The following is a 16,969-nucleotide window of genomic DNA, read 5'->3' as shown; positions in this document are numbered from 1 at the left end:
TTAATACGTTTAGTTCTTCAAGTGTTATGTGGTATGAAGAAATCAAGTCAAATTTATTATATAAGTGTTTTATTAACAAAATAACCCAGTTATTCATCTGTATAGTTTCTTTTGCTGTTCAGTATAGAATAAAAAAAAACAGCTATTTAGTGTATTCATGCCTATAACAAACTTAGGAACGTACGGCAAAGGGGACGGTGTGGTACAAGAAATAGACATACCAGAAGGCGATATCACGTCAGGTCAATAAAATATGCACCGTTCTGGAGGCGATGGCAGGAAAACAAATATTTTCCAAAACATTAAACCAGTTAGCGAGGTCCCTTGCTTCGTTGAGACCTTCTCCATGGGATAAAGTAATTTAAAAATTTACTTGTTGGAAGCTCTGCCTTTCAGACATATCTGTGTCTATGTATGCAAGCGCGAAAAACAAATGTCAACACACTAAATCGAAGCAATTTTTATAAACACATAACTTTTCATATTTATATCATAGGCATTCGGCACATTTGTTTGATCAGTAATGATGCTATAGATCTATATGATAAAATACATCAATACTAGACAGTACATGACCCAAAAAATAAATCCAGCACCGATTTACTATGTGACACCCTTGGCAACAATCCCTCATACAAAATTGAATGAGTACAATGATTTTCAGCCTGATACGTATGTAACAACTATGGTCAAACAAGCAGTGTCACCTAAATGCTTCAAAATCTCAACTGGCAATCCCTTGAACAATGCCACATAAAAAATTCCCTAATTATATTTTTTATTTAATTAAGTAAAATCTTATTGCAGTTGACCATAACCACCTCACACCAACAAGGAACCTGAACTACTTGATCCCACAGTCTATTCTCGTACGCAATACCATTCTAACGCCTTTTTTCCAAGAACAATTCGTTTGTGGAATGGTCTTCCCCTACACATACAGTCCAGCCCCAGTTTGATTCTAGCTGTTCACTGAGAGGCTGGCAACTGTAACCTTCTAATCTATATCTATGTTTTTAATCTTGGTAATTGTAGTTCTTTTTAACTTTGCACTTAATGCTCATCTTTTAACAGTCTGTCCCAGACAAAGCGCCTCCCAGTTATAATCAGAATTACTTGTTGGGCAGTACACAGTAGATGTAGATTGATTGATTCATAAACAATTGAAAATTGGAGAGCCGTACGAATAGTGAAAAAGCCCACAGGTGGTTATTAGTACGGCAGTTTTGTGTTACACATTGTACTGAATTCATTCGACTGAGAAAATTTCACCCAATTTCTTTACTTTTTAGCCGCACATTCGGGAGAAGACAAAAAACGGGAATTGATTTCCCCTACTATAACGTATTTTATTATTGCCCTTTGTTATATCATAAACAAACAATTTTAATACAATGAATTTATCGTAAGTGTAAAATACTTATATAACTGAAATTTTTCTTCTAAATACATATACGTTGTTATCATTGTCAATTTGAAACACTTTAAGTAATCACCAGATGTTTTCAACTAAACCAGTTAGAGAATTATAGATCTATGTTTCGTGTATATACGTGCAATTTTCACAGAAGTACAAATCTCATACTAAACATACCAACATAAGTTTGTATTATTGCAGATTCTGCAATTCTGCGTATTGAAACGTATCAAGTCCACCCAAATAGTCTTTATTAACATATGATGTGTACAATATGCTTATAGTAGACATGTAGAACGGAAAAAATAATTTGGTTGCATGTGATATGTTTTATTGTATATTATAATCTATGTTAAATAACCACTTTGGATTGACATCAGTGGTTAACATATATCAAATAAATATAATGGCATAATCTAGTAAGGACCCAAATATTAAATTGGTCATAGGATTCTAAACATATTTATCGAAAAGAATACTAAGCCCTTTAATTTAGTTTCATACTTGACGTTTGTAGCACATCAGCTTGGCATGGATACATCAATTTAGACCTGACATTTTATTTGAAACATGATGACCAAATGTGATTAAATGTCATTTCCGAAATTGGTTGAAAATATATCAGTTGAATGTAAATACAAAACAGCCGTACGAATAACCATCCGCGGGCTATTTCACTATTTGTACTGGAGAGCCTTACGAATAGCCACTTCCTAAACAATTCGGCAATGTGCTTTTCACAGTGACCTTCGTTTCACGCTCTATCATTTTTCAACCAAAAAAGATATGGCCAAATATCCACATGCCAACAAAACCCATTGAATATATCTTTCAGTTCCCGGGTTGATCATTACATGTCGTCGTTTTGATGATAGCTTGAAAAATTTTTTTGTAAGGAATTTTGTTGGTTGACCGGAGATCTATCATCTACCACACCAATGTTTTGAGCTGTTTTAGCTGTGAAGCTTAGGTGAGCTATCTGAGACTGTTATGATGCAGTTGTTTTAAATTCAAGTTTTACCAGGATTTTCCCAATGTTATCGTTACCTGCATTTTTCCAGTATAACCGGAACCCACTGTTTTTAGCTCACCTGTCACAAAGTGAGCTTTTGTGATCACGCAATGTCCGTCGTCCGTCAGTCCGTGCGTCCGTCCGTCCGTAAACTTTTGCTTGTGACCACTCTAGAGGTCACATTTTTTGTGGGATCTTTATGAAAATTGGTCAGAATGTTCATCTTGATGATATCTAGGTCAAGTTCAAAACTGGGTCACGTGCCATCAAAAACTAGGTCAGTAGGTCTAAAAATAGAAAAACCTTGTGACCTCTCTAGAGGCCAAATATGTCATAAGATCTTCATGAAAATTGGTCAGAATGTTCACCTTGATGATATCTAGGTCAAGTTCGAAACTGGGTCACGTGCCGTCAAAAACTAGGCCAGTAGGTCTAAAAATAGAAAAACCTTGTGACCTCTTTAGAGGCCATATATTTCACAAGATCTTCATGAAAATTGGTCAGAACGTTCACCTTGATGATATCTAGGTCAAGTTCGAAACTGGGTCACGTGCCTTCAAAAACTAGGTCAGTAGGTCAAATAATAGAAAAACCTTGTGACCTCTCTAAAGGCCATATTTTTCATGGGATCTGTATGAAAGTTGGTCTGAATGTTCATCTTGATGATATCTAGGTCAAGTTCGAAACTGGGTCACGTGTGGTCAAAAACTAGGTCAGTAGGTCTGAAAATAGAAAAACCTTGTGACCTCTCTAGAGGCCATATATTTCATGAGATCTTCATGAAAATTGGTCAGAATGTTCATCTTGATGATATCTAGGTCTAGTTCGAAAGTGGGGCACGTGCCTTCAAAAACTAGGTCAGTAGGTCAAATAATAGAAAAACCTTGTGACCTCTCTAGAGGCCATATTTTTTCATGGGATCTGTATGAAAATTGGTCTGAATGTTCATCTTGATTATATCTAGGTCAGGTTTGAAAGTAGGTCATGTGCGCTCAAAAACTAGGTCAGTAGGTCAAATAATAAAAAAACCTTGTGACCTCTCTAGAGGCCATACTTTTCATGGGATCTGTATGAAAGTTGGTCTGAATGTTCATCTTGATAATATCTAGGTCAAGTTTGAAACTGGGTCAACTGCGACCAAAAATTAGGTCAGTAGGTCTAAAATTAGAAAAATCTTTTGACCTCTCTAGAGGCCATATTTTTCATGAGATCTTCATGAAAATTTGTGAGAATGTTCACCTTGATGATATCTAGGTAAAGTTCAAAACAGGGTCACGTACCTTCGAAAACTAGTTCAATAGGTCAAATAATAGAAAAACCTTGTGACCTCTCTAGAAACCATATTTTTCAACGGATATTCATGAAAATTGGTCAGAATTTTTATCTTGATAATATCTAGGTCAAGTTCATAACTGGGTCACATGAGCTCAAAAACTAGGTCACTATGTCAAATAATAGAAAAAACGACATCATACTCAAAACTGGGTCATGTGGGAAGAGGTGAGCGATTCAGGACCATCATGGTCCTCTTGTATGATTATTGCCAGGTGTTGTGCCTACACTTTAGTAATTAATGATGTCTGATGTTTTCATTGTACAGGTATGCCGACTACAGAGCTTTTGTCCAGTGGAAAACCAACAGGGTGTATATGTTATAGACCAGAGGGGACAAGATGCAGTGGTTGCACTTGGTATTTACTTTTTAGAGTCAGGGCTTCAGGTTTGTGTAATTTTTATACACCAAAAAACCTCATATTGTTCTAATTATGTCTCCCCCAGGAGACATATTGTTTTTGCCCTGTCCGTCCGTACGTCACACTTCATTTCCGAGCAATAACTGGAGAACCATTTGACCTAGAACCTTCAAACTTTATAGGGTTGTAGGGCTGCTGGAGTAGACGACCCCTAATGTTTTTGGGGTCACTCTGTCAAAGGTCAAGGACACAGGCGCCTGAACATTGAAAACCATTTCCGATCAATAACTAGAGAACCACTTGACCCAGAATGTTGAAACTTCATAGGATGATTGGTCATGAAGAGTAGATGACCCCTATTGATTTTGGGGTCACTCCGTCAAAGGTCAAGGTCACAGGGGCCTGAACATTAAAAACCATTTCCGATCAATAACTAGAGAACCACTTCACCCAGAATGTTGAAACTTCATAGGATGATTGGTCATGAAGAGTAGATGACCCCTATTGATTTTGGGGTCACTCCGTCAAAGGTCAAGGTCACAGGGGCCTGAACATTGAAAACCATTTCCGATCAATAACTAGAGAACCACTTGACCCAGAATGTTGAAACTTCATAGAATGATTGGTCATGCAGAGTAGATGACCCCTATTGATTTTGGGGTCACTCCGTCAAAGGTCAAGGTCACAGGGGCCTGAACATGGAAAACCATTTCCGATCAATAACTGAAGAACCACTTCACCCAGAATGTTGAAACTTCATAGGATGATTGTACATGCAAAGTAGATGACCCCTAACGCTTTTGGGGCCACTCCATTAAAGGTCAAGGTCACAGGGGCCTGAACATTGAAAACCATTTCCGTTCAGTAACTTGAGAACCACTTGACCCAGAATGTTGATACTTAATAGGATGATTGGTCATGCAGAGTAGATGACCCCTTACGATTTTGGGGTCACTCTGTGAAAGGTCAAGGCCACAGGAGCCTGAACATTGAAAACCATTTCCGGTCAGTAACTTGAGAACCACTTGACCCAGAATGATGAAACTTCATAGGATGATTGGTCATGCAGAGTAGATGACCCCTTACGATTTTGGGGTCACTCTGTTAAAGGTCAAGGCCACAGGGGCCTGAACATGGAAAACCATTTCCAATCAATAACTTGAGAACCTCTCGACCCAGAATGTTGAAACTTCATAGGATGATTGTTCATACAGAGTAAATTTTGGGGTAACTCCGTTAAAGGTCAAGGTCACAGGGGCCTGAACATTGATAACCAGTTCCGATCAATAACTTGAGAACCACTTGACCCAGAATGTTGAAACTTCATAGGATGATTGAACATGCAGAGTAGATGACCCCTATTGATTTTGGAGTCAGTCAATTAAAGGTCAAGGTCACAGTGGCCTGGTTCATGTAAAATCATTTTTTGGAAATAACTTGAGAACCACTTGACCTACAATGTTGAAACTTAATAGGATGATTGGACATGCAGAGTAGATGACCCCTATTTATTTTGAGGTCACTTGATCAAAGGTCAAGGTCACAGGAGCCTGAACAGTGACTTGAGAACCACTAGGCCGAGAGTGTTGAAATTTAGCGGCATGACTGGACATGCCAAGTAGATGATCCCTATTGCAGCCAACCATCAGTGTCTCTTTGACTTTCGCTCCTGACCCCTATTGACTTCTTGCCTATAGGACTTTGCATTTGGAGAGACATGCGCTTTTTTACAAAAGCATTTTCTAGTTTACCTTGCTTTGATTTCAGATGAATTCTCGAACGGATTTGTTGCTTTTACAAATGTTGCAGGCTTTGGGGAAAGTAGTCTTCTGTGCTTTTTGTTCAGTAATCATGTTTTCTGTTGCATTTTTTGTCTGCTACAGGCATATATGTAATTTGTAGGAAAGATAAAATAATTAATAACTGCTGGACATACTGTTGTTTCAGAACGATTTGTCCTCAGAACATGTGTAATGTTATTGAAAGTTTAAACTGAAAAATGTTGGTACCAAAACCATGTAGCAGATAGACCTGTCCTTGCAATGGTGTTAAATCAACCTTTATTGTTTGCTGAGGGTCTACACACAAATTCAAAACTGATTTTAGGGCAGATTTCGTGATCCCTGGCTTAGAAAGAAAGACAGTCTCTGATTCAGCATGTTATGAAGAATTGTCAAACTTTCTAATAAACATTGTCCCATTACTCTACCGTCTGTGGATTTAATATTACTTGGCACAAGTGTTCCCCGTAACGAGACAAAGTGTCACATGCGTGACACTCAAAGCCCTGTCTCAAAGGACAAAGACTCTTGGAGGACACAGTTCTACAAGTTGTTTTGCCCTGTCCACTATAACAACTGTCTATGACCAAGAGTCAGAGGCAGGGCATAGTTTGTAAAAGTTGTTTAGGGTGGGGGGACTCACTCTGTGCCTCAGTACTGTTGTCATGCTCAGATGATATTAGAATGCAGGGTTGTTTAGTCCAGAATCCAAGTTCAGGTTGTTAATTCAAGAATGCAGAGTCCATTGTAAAGTTGTATTTTTCTTCTATTCTCCTGTAAATAAATTAGCGAACATGAACTGTCATTAGAAATTGTTAACCCTTAGCCTGCTGGCGGCAGATGATTGTGCCTTTGCGACCAGTGCAGACCAAGATCAGCCTGCACATCCGTGCAGTCTGATCATGGTCTGCACTGTTCGCTATTCAGTCAGTAAATTTTCAGTGAAAACCCCTTTGAGTAATAAGTGGTACTGTCCAAATTGAAAGATGGACCAGTCCATTATAGAAATATAGCAGGGTAAGGGTTAAAAACAAATTTGGAGTAATATGATAGACTGGTTTATTTTTAACAAGTTTACTTATTTATTTAGTATAAGGATAGACTGGTTTATTTTCAACATTTATTTGCAGTATAAAGACAGACTAGTTCCCTACTTCCTGGATGTATTAAAAGGTTTACCGAAGGCTCAGTGGATCAGTGCCCCTGATGGCATCAACAAGTATAGTAAGTCACCACTGTAACTCATTGCTCACTTTCAATAAACTCAAAGATCATCAGGGGACTGAAGTAATTAATAAGGGTAAATTAACGGAATGATTTTGTATTTAACATGTTTAAGACAACATTACTTTGATCAACCTTTCCTATAACTTGGTTAACTTTGTTCTTTGATTTCTTTTTGAATACAAGTTACAACAAGTTACAATATTACAGCTATATCAGAACATAGTATACTCAAGTCCTGCTTCAGTTTCCATCCAGTTGAAATGGAACTTTGCATTTGTCACCAACAATTGCACATGAGCATAATTTAGGGACTTTCCTTTCTACAATTACAGTCTTTTTAGCTCGACTATTCAAAGAATAGTAGAGCTATTGGACTCGCCCATGCGTCTGCGTCGGCATCCGCGTTGGCGTCTCGATCTGATTAAGTTTTTGAATGTAAGCTGGTATCTCAGTAACCACTTGTGGGAATGGATTGAAACTTCACACACTTATTCACTGTGATAAACCTACTTACATTGCACAGGTTCCATAACTCTGTTTTGCTTTTTTACAAAATTATGTCCCTTTTTCGACTTAGAAATTTTTGGTTAAGGTTTTGTATGTAAGCTGGTATCTCAGTACCTACTAATGGGAATGGATTGAAACTTCACACACTTGTTCACTCTCATCATCTGACATGCACTGTGCAAGTTAGCAAGTACTTGTGGAGAACAGGTTTGTACTGGAACAGAAGCCAGGAACACTGGTTAGGTTAACTGCCCACTGTTACATAACTGAAATACTGTTGTTAAACAGTGTTAAACCCAAAACAAAACAAAAATATATTTGATGTTTTTCACTTTGAAATTACCAGATCTATTTTAATATTTCTGTGAAAAAGTGTATTTATGTATTTTATTCTTCAGGACTTCCCCAGTCTGAATGTTTCAGTTTTGCTCTCAGTACAATACTCAGTGATGTGGCATTACAAGATCCAGAATCCAGAGATAAGGTATGGTATCTACCAGTAATAAAATGATTTTCAGTTACAGCATCATTGACCTATCATCTTGCATGTGACTTCCATGCAATTTCTAACTCGTCATCGGATACCCACAATTGCCTGCTTATATTTCACTCATCCGTCAATGGGCGATGAATGGAGAGTAACAGAATGGATAGGTTACGAGTATCCAACAATGTTTCTAGCTTTGATATATGATTTGATTACAGTGCTCTTGGTTTTCTGGCAGTTCTGCTATTTAAGTACATTAATCATTTTGAAAAGAAAAACTTCTTGCTGTCTGTAATGATGAAAAAAATGAATAATTAAAAATTTTGCAGTTCTCAAAGTCTGATTTACTTTAATTATTTACTGTCTTAGATCATTTCCACACAACTGGAGGTCATGGAGTCTCTTTGTGCAATGTGTGAAGGAAAGAAGGAAATCCGCAAAGGTATTAACAAAATTGTACTACTTTATTTTGTTACTTTTATATACTGTTAAAAGAAAAGATCTTCCTGCTTAAAATTTACTGAAAATTGCAGAGACAAAGTGCTTGATGGGATAATAGAAATATAAACTGTAGATGTCTTGAGCAGGCAGTCAGTAGTAGGATATAGCTCTAAAGTGTGGAGAATAGGAGTTACTTCCCTTTGCATCATTGTCATATCCTGGTTATTATAAGAATTATATCTAGCATCTAGTGTTTCAGTTGATGTAGTAGATGACCACTTTTTTGAGCAATTAAAATCAGGTATAAATTATACACAGTTTGGGAGAAAAAGGCATAATAACCACTGAGCTTTCATCATTATAAAACAGGCCGATATTTGGCCACTTAACATTTGAGAAAATTGGCACAATACCGGTACATTTTTTTATTAGCTCACCTGTCACATAGTGACAAGGTGAGCTTTTGTGATCACCCTTCGTCCGTCGTCCGTCGTCCGTCCGTCCGTCAACAATTTCTTGTCTGCACGATAGAGGTTTCATTTATGATTTTATTTTAACCAAACTTGCACACAACTTGTATCACCATAAGATCTCGGTTCCTTTCTTGAACTGGCCAGATCCCATTATGGGTTCCAGAGTTATGGCCCCTGAAAGGGCCAAAATCAGCTATTTTGACCTTGTCTGCACAATAGCAGCTTTATTTATGATTTGATTTTTACCAAACTGGCACACAACTTGTATCACCATAAGATCTTGGTTCCTTTCTTGAACTGGCCAGATTCCATTATGGGTTCCAGAGTTATGGCCCCTGAAAGGGCCAGAATTAGCTATTTTGACCTTGTCTGCACAATAGCAGCTTCATTTATGGTTTTATTTTAACCAAACTTGCACACAACTTGTATCACCATAAGATCTTGGTTCCTTTCTTGAACTGGCCAGATTCCATTATGGGTTCCAGAGTTATGGCCCCTGAAAAGGCCAAAATTAGCTATTTTGACCTTGTCTGCACAATAGCAACTTCATTTACGATTTGATTTTAACCAGACTTGCACACAACTTGTATCACCACAAGATCTTGGTTCCTTTCTTGAACTGGCCAGATTCCGTCATGGGTTCCAGAGTTATGGCCCCTGAAATGTCCAAAATTGGCTATTTTGGCTTTTGCAGCCATATAGAGACTTCATTTATGGGTTTTTTTTATACAAACTTCCAAAATATCTTCAACAACAATAAATCCTGGATTCCATGACAAATCAGATCCAATCGTAGGTTTTTTTTATATCTGATTACCTCCCCTGATTGTAGTCAAAATGGATTTATATCAGTAAGTACTTATAGGACTTATTTGAAATTTCATTATTGTCATTAGTTGGACTGAGCCAATCAGGGTAGATAACTATGGACTGATTTTATGTCAAATTACCTCCCTTTATTTCAAATTAAAATGGGTATATCTCCGTAACTAATGAAGATACTGATCTGAAATTTCATTTATGTCAACAGATTTATTTGGCAGATCCTTCTTTTGTTCACTTACATCAGTTTTCTTTTTAATTTCTTGCCTTTTACGTTACTATAAATAGCTTATTTTTAGTAACTTTTTTATTATTGGCTGTAGGGAAAAACCGAGACCACTTCTGTGGTACAAAATGGATGGTACCTCCAATTTTTAGGTGTATTTTGACATATCTGTACCTTGTAAGAATTTTTTTTCTTTTTGGTTAAATTTCTTTCCTTTGTTGTTCCTGTCCTTTGGACTTAGATATTTTTTTCTGAGGACCTTCTTGTCCTCAAGTGCAATGATAACAGGTGAGCGATATAGGGCCATCATGGCCCTCTTGTTTCACAAATAAGGAAAATCAGCCAATTTTGAAACTATAAATCATCAGACTTTAACCTCTATGTCAGCAAAATGCCTTTCTGTCCAAAACGGGCATTTATCACATGTGAATTATATAATATTAAAGGCCAGGGCCTCTTCCCAGTTTCTTGAACAAAAAGCATCTATCTTTTTATGCAAATGACCTATCATACCAAAGGACAGCAGTGTTATTTCTTTTACAGTTTAAATTTTAACTTATATTTTAATTATGGAGACAGAGCAAAATATATTTTGCACATCATTTCTATGATGATTTAGAATATTATTATAAAACACTATTTACATGTTTACAGATACCTTATGTAGTTGCATTGTGCCAATCTTACTTGGATTGTCTCGAGCTCTTGGTAGATCTAGCGATGAAAGAGAATCTCTGATATCCCAGCTGTTTGCTCCTGATAAGCCTGTACCCTGTCAAACAACAGCACAAGTGAAAGATGAAGGCGGGAAAAGTTTCACCTCATTCCGACCAATTTTACCACGAACGTTGTCCACACACATGATCGGAACGCCTGACACACCTTCAACACCCTCTGGACTCTCAGACTACTTTGACACACACAGAGAAAGAACACCCTCGCCTAACTTGGCGTCTCCTGTGAAAACTCCATCAGCTCCGGTCAAAATAGAAAATCCAGATTTGAAACTGATATATTTTGATAGATGGGGATCAAGTTTTACAAAGATTCGGCCATGGGGATTTGAAATCATTCCGGAACAGGAACATTTAGTATTTACAAGCAGTCATTTAAGGAGGCTTTTTGATACAGTAAGTGTTGTTCTAATGGATGTTAATTGTTTAAATTTTCTGTGATACTTCTGACAGATTTTGCAGATTACTGCAGTAAACCTAGGAACACAGTATTGTTTAAGGAATATTTCAGTACTTCCCTGTCTCTTTTGCACATTATTGAGCATATATTGGTGTATTTTGACTTGAATTTTTTATATGTTTTTAGTTTAATGTACCTGAATTATTTCAATGTTTATATTTAGGCCAAAAGATTATTGGACAAGACACTCTTGAAGAGACTGGATGATTTCCTTGAAGATGCTCACTCAGAAAGTGAGGTAATGTATAATATTTTATTTGTAGTGATGTTATAGTCCTTAACCTATAAAAACACACTGTTCTGTTCTGAAACTGGCTTCTATTTTGAACATAGGAGCCGCGCCATGAGAAAACCAACATAGTGGCATTGCGACCAGCAAGGATCCAGACCAGACTGCGTGGATGCGCAGTCTGGTCAGGAACCATTCCATTCGCTAACATTTTCCCTAATTCCAAGAGGCTTTGAAAGCGAACAGCATGGATCCTGACCAGACTGCGCGGCTCATATTATTTATGTATGTTGTGGATCACATGTCACAAGTTTGGACAGGATTGAAAGCATGAGATGTTAATTGAAATGAATGGCAGAGGGAAACAGTGCTAGTCAATGAGATTATTAATGTAAGGGTTTTTAATGGCTCACAATTACTTTGTTTATAGTGTGCTGCCACAATTTTTGTTATTCTTGATCTTAAAACGTTTTAAGATTTTGTTAAATCTTACATTCCATAGTTGATTCCTCAAATGTTTGCCACGTCTTGATTATTAATTTTGGTTCAATAAGTAGGAAGTATTGTTGAAGCCATTGTTTTGATTACCTCTCTTTATTGCTTTATTGATCCTAAAGTTCATGTGCTTTTCTAATGGTTCTATTGATATTTAGACAGCTGCTTTATCTGTTTTAACATAACATGAAAAAGGTTATAGGATTTTAGTCTTTGTAATTTTTTGGGGGAGGGAGGGGGGGCATAGTGTTACTCCAGTCCGTCTGTGTGTTCGGGAAAGGGTGGTGTTCGTGTCCGGGCCATAACTTTGACATGCATGGTCTGATTTAAGAATGAATTGACACAAATGCGCAAAAACCAACCATTGCACTAGCTCAAAGGTCAGGGTCACAGTCCTTGGTTGAGCTTAGCCAATTTTCACTACATATATACTGATAATGTGGTCTTCGTGTCTGGTCCATAACTTTGACATGCATGGTCCAATTTCAAAATAATTTGACACAAATGATAAGCATGGATAGACGATGTGTCATGCGCACAACCGTTTCACTAGCTCAAAGGTCAAGGTAACAGTCCTTGGTTGAACTTAGCCAATTTTCACTACATATACAGAATACTAAATTTTCTGTCCTTCGTTTAGTTTGTGAGCAGTACCATGCCTGTGACCTTTCTCACGTTGCGGGGGCATCCGTGTCTGTGACACATTTCTAGTTCTATAGAGTTATCTGCTAGTTGACTCAACAGCTTGCATTGCAGTTGGAGTTTGAATGTTTAATGACTTTGAAGACCTCTGTCTTCTCTGCATTTTCATGTTCCAGAGAACTTTTTTATGTTTTGCTGACCTGTAACAATGGTCCACAGTTAAGCTTACACGTCTCATTGTCTTATGTACTGGTCAGAATTACACCTGACTTGGGGTGTGTTTTGTCTTTTCATGGATCAGTCTGTGTTTATGCAAATTAGTCAGTATGACTGCTTTTAAGGGCTGCTGCCTCAACCGTTTACAGATTTTTCTCAAATATATACAGTTGGTTTAGCTGAACTGCACTTACATCTAAAAGGAGAAAAAACTTTAAATTTCTCATGAACTTCTTGATGAATACAAAACGTGTTCAGTAGCATCCTTAGATATATGTAGCTTGTTCAAATGGTCACATAACAGCATTTACGGTAAATAGAAAAGCTTTCAAACAACTTCTCATGTCAGAGCAGCTTAATGGATGTTCACTGAACTTTGGCAAAAACATCACTTGGCCTTTCCAAAATTTGTTCTGTAGGATTCTTAGATAAGTCTTTCCCAAATTTGGTCACATGCTTCTGTAGTTAGGTACTACCAGAACTTTAAATAGACATGCTTTAAACAATTTCTTCTCATGAATGGCTAAATGAATTTTCACCAAAATTTGTCATAAAAAAAGGTAAAAAATTCAAGGCTAGGTGATTGACTTAGAATTTCATGCCGAGTTTGTGATCCTCACACAATCAAGTTTTGTTAGTCTTTATTACTGATTTTTTTTTTCAGAATGGTTTGATGTCTAAATTTGTATACCAGACATTCAGTGAGGTACTTACTCTAGTGTTAGTCACAGCATTAAGGGATATCATGGAACAAGAGGAAGGTAAAATATTGTACTTTCCATAAAGTTTCTTTTCAGACCCCCCAAACATTGAAGTTGTACATACAGTCTGCATGTGCAATCTTGTGCACGCCTAATTTCCTGAGTCCTTGCACACAATTTAATGAAACTTCACACAAGTGATCAGTACCAACCCTAGTTGTGCATGGTGCATGTTAGATTCTTTCAGAAAAAAAATCTGCACAGTTACCAACCCTAGTTGTGCATGGTGCATTTTAGGTTCTTTCAGAAAAAAATTCTGCACAGTTATGGGACTTTGTTTTTTGTTAATATACAATATACATAGAATCTGCATGCAATCTTGTGTGTGCCTAATATCCCGAACCCTTGCACACAATTTAATGAAACTTCACACAAGTGACCCGTACCAACCCTATTTGTGCATGGTGCATGTTATGTTCTTTTAGATAAATATTCTGCAGAGTTATGGGACTTTTTTTGTTACTATACTGTATACATACAGTCCACATAATTATGCAATCTTGTGTGCGCCAAATTGCAATGAACTGTGTCAGTGCATGCGGGGGTTACATTCATCACCTTCAGAGATAGCTCTAGTTCACCTTGCAGGGACCTGAACATTCTGTGTACTAGCCCCCTCTCCCGAAAAAATTTGAGGGTGCACCTACCTTACTTTCAGTTTCTTTAATCTTTTGTTTCTTAATGATCTTTATTTATTTACTTATTTAATAGTATCTGTCTTCATTCTCTTCCCCGCTGCTGTGGACTTAAACCCCCAACCTGTAGTAACATTAAAGTTTATTATTATCCCCTTCCCCACTGCTGTGGACTTACACCCCCAATCCATGGTAATATGAAAGTTTATTTCATCTTGCATTGTCATCAAGCAATATATAACTGTAAAGTCACAGGATGTGGGAGCACTTTTGTCCTATGTAAACAAAGCTAGTTTGACTTAATAGTATTCTGTAAAGTATATTCATGAGACACGTGTCAGTACATTGTTTACATCATTCTTGTTGATAAACTGTTTCAGAGCTACCAGATACGTTTATGGATGAGGTAGAAGGGTATGTAAAGCAGATGTGGGGAGCCATTCAACAGGACTTAGAGAAGAGGCCGGCGCACAGCAGTAAGGACATGAGAAATCGTGTAGATGTCAGCCCATATGAACTTCTTGTTTACAGCGGTGCTGCTTGTATAGATCTCATGTTCTGGTCTGTGAGGGAGGAGTCAGGTATGTACTTATTTCTTTATTACATCTCTTGTTAGGGGTCAAAGTGGTTTAGGTTGCTGGTTTTTAATCAGTTGCCACTGACATAATGGTTGGAGCCCAACTTGGGTCATCATGTGAGGAAGCCATCTAGTTGGCAAACTTAGCTAAAAGATGGTCAGTGGTTCTATGCAGGTGCTGACCAGTGTCTTAAGAAAACTGGAAGGGGCTCCTGGGGTCTTGAAAGTTGCCATAGGATCTAAATTGTGTCCGTGTGATTGATAAGAAAATCAAACAAACAAACCAGCATTACTTGACACTGTAATGTTTCCATGAAATTGCTTTATTGTTAGGTGATAATAACTTTCCTTCTGGTTTGTAATAAGATTTGCTATGTGTATTCTATAGGTTTATTTTATATTGATGTTTCTTCAAATGACATAAAGATATGGCTTACAGATTTGAAGAAGAAACATTAACCTAATAAATTGTTATACATATAGGTGTTGCACATCTACTTGGCACTTCCAGTGGCTCACTCAAATATGGTAACACTGATGCAGAAAATGTTCTCAATAGCCACTTTTATTCTATCTTTACTTCACTAAATCCTCTCTATCTCAGATAATCCTGTCAGCATACAGTCATGTACATTCAATGTGATTCTGAACTAAGCTTTTCATGTTAACCTTTAGCAAATGGACTGGTCCATCATTGAATTTGGGCAGAACCATTTATTAATCAAACGGGTTTTCACTGAAAATTTACTGACTGAATAGCGAACAATGCTGACCATGATCAGCCGGCACTGACCTTCAGGCTGATCTTTGTCTGCACTGGTCGCAAAGGCAGAATCACTTGCCACCAGCAGGCTAAAGGTTAAAATGAAATTTCTCCCTAAATGGTATTCTCAAACAGTTACCAAATCTTTCAACAGATATAGCTGCTTGTCCTAAAAGCATCATACCAATTACTGTGGAATTATTATTTTTGGTGAGGACTACTTTTAATGGATTTTGTGGTTGAGTCAGTCCATAAAATTAATATCCCAAGGAACAAGCATTCACATTATCTTCAAAATTTGAAATCCCCAAATTCTGATCCCTGTGAAATAGACGTTTAGGCCAAAACCACAAAATTTTATTCTCACAATATTAGCTGATGATACAGTATCCTTTCCAAACTCCCAATACACCCATTTTGGAAAAACTGGATGTATTATGTGATGGTGTGTGCGTCTATCTGTCCGTCTCCATTCGTCCGTCTGTCATAATTCGTGTCTGGAGCATAACTTTATAACCATTAAAGATATTGACTTTAAACTTGGCAAATAGGTAGACTGCAATGAGACGATGTGAAGAGCATTTGAATTGGCTCTGTAAGTCAAATGTCAAGGTCACAAATTGAGCTCAGAGATCAAATTTATCAGTTTTATTTTGTGTCCTGAGCATAACTTATTAACCATTTAAGTTAGTGTCTTCAAACTTGGAATATAGGTTGGTGGTGATGAGATGATGTGCCAAGTGCATAAACCAGGGTAGTAGGTCAAGGACACAGCAAGGTGAATTCTGCCCATCATATTTCATGTCCATAGCATAACTTAAAAACTATTAAAAGTATTTCTTGAAATTTGGAATATAGGGCAGGTTTTGATGCAGACTGCAACTGTCTACATTGCCTTCTCCCCCCCCCCCCCCCCCCCCCCCCCCCCACCTTCCCCTTCAATCCCAACAATATTTTTTTATTTCATTTAGCTTCTTGCCCTTTAGTATTCTAAAAAAAACAACTAATCCACGTAATGAGTGTGTTTCAAATATGCAGAATTTTGTTTACTTATTATATATAATAAGATATTTGAAGAACTGATTCTAAGTCAGTTTTATGCAATTTTAGCCTATAGGCAAATTCATACTGATGCTGAGTCTAAATTTTCATTTTTACTCTGTACCTTTATCCTTCAGAATATCCTTCTGTCCAAAACAGTTCTCATGCCAATGCATGAATCTTCCAAGCAGGCAGTATTCCAAAATACATACATGTTTTACTTCTCCTTGCAGCAATGTGCTTTAACAATGTTCTTTAACTTCTGAGTATTCAATACAGTAACTTTCAACTGTTTTCCAGTCTTGCATTTTACTTTCACATTGCAGGTT

General features: G+C 37.3%; 1 protein-coding gene across 1 annotated transcript in view; it reads left to right on the top strand.

Moving 5' to 3' along the window:
- The first annotated feature begins 225 nt into the window (after positions 1-225).
- The window catches only part of LOC123533131 (phosphatidylinositol 4-kinase alpha-like), a 111,604-nt gene continuing 94,860 nt past the window's right edge, over positions 226-16,969 (top strand). Inside the window, exons 1-9 of the mRNA XM_053519313.1 lie at positions 226-356; positions 4,030-4,149; positions 7,035-7,128; positions 8,037-8,122; positions 8,495-8,567; positions 10,742-11,217; positions 11,445-11,519; positions 13,528-13,624; positions 14,640-14,840. Of these exons, the coding sequence (XP_053375288.1) occupies positions 273-356; positions 4,030-4,149; positions 7,035-7,128; positions 8,037-8,122; positions 8,495-8,567; positions 10,742-11,217; positions 11,445-11,519; positions 13,528-13,624; positions 14,640-14,840 (1,306 nt within the window). The 5' untranslated portion in view covers positions 226-272. The remainder of the gene's footprint in view (positions 357-4,029; positions 4,150-7,034; positions 7,129-8,036; positions 8,123-8,494; positions 8,568-10,741; positions 11,218-11,444; positions 11,520-13,527; positions 13,625-14,639; positions 14,841-16,969) is intronic.

The sequence above is a fragment of the Mercenaria mercenaria genome, chromosome 12, assembly GCF_021730395.1.
Source record: "Mercenaria mercenaria strain notata chromosome 12, MADL_Memer_1, whole genome shotgun sequence".
NCBI classification, from domain to species: domain Eukaryota; kingdom Metazoa; phylum Mollusca; class Bivalvia; order Venerida; family Veneridae; genus Mercenaria; species Mercenaria mercenaria.
The sequence above is the reverse complement of the archived record's forward strand: the minus strand, read 5'-3'. Positions and strand labels throughout refer to the sequence as shown.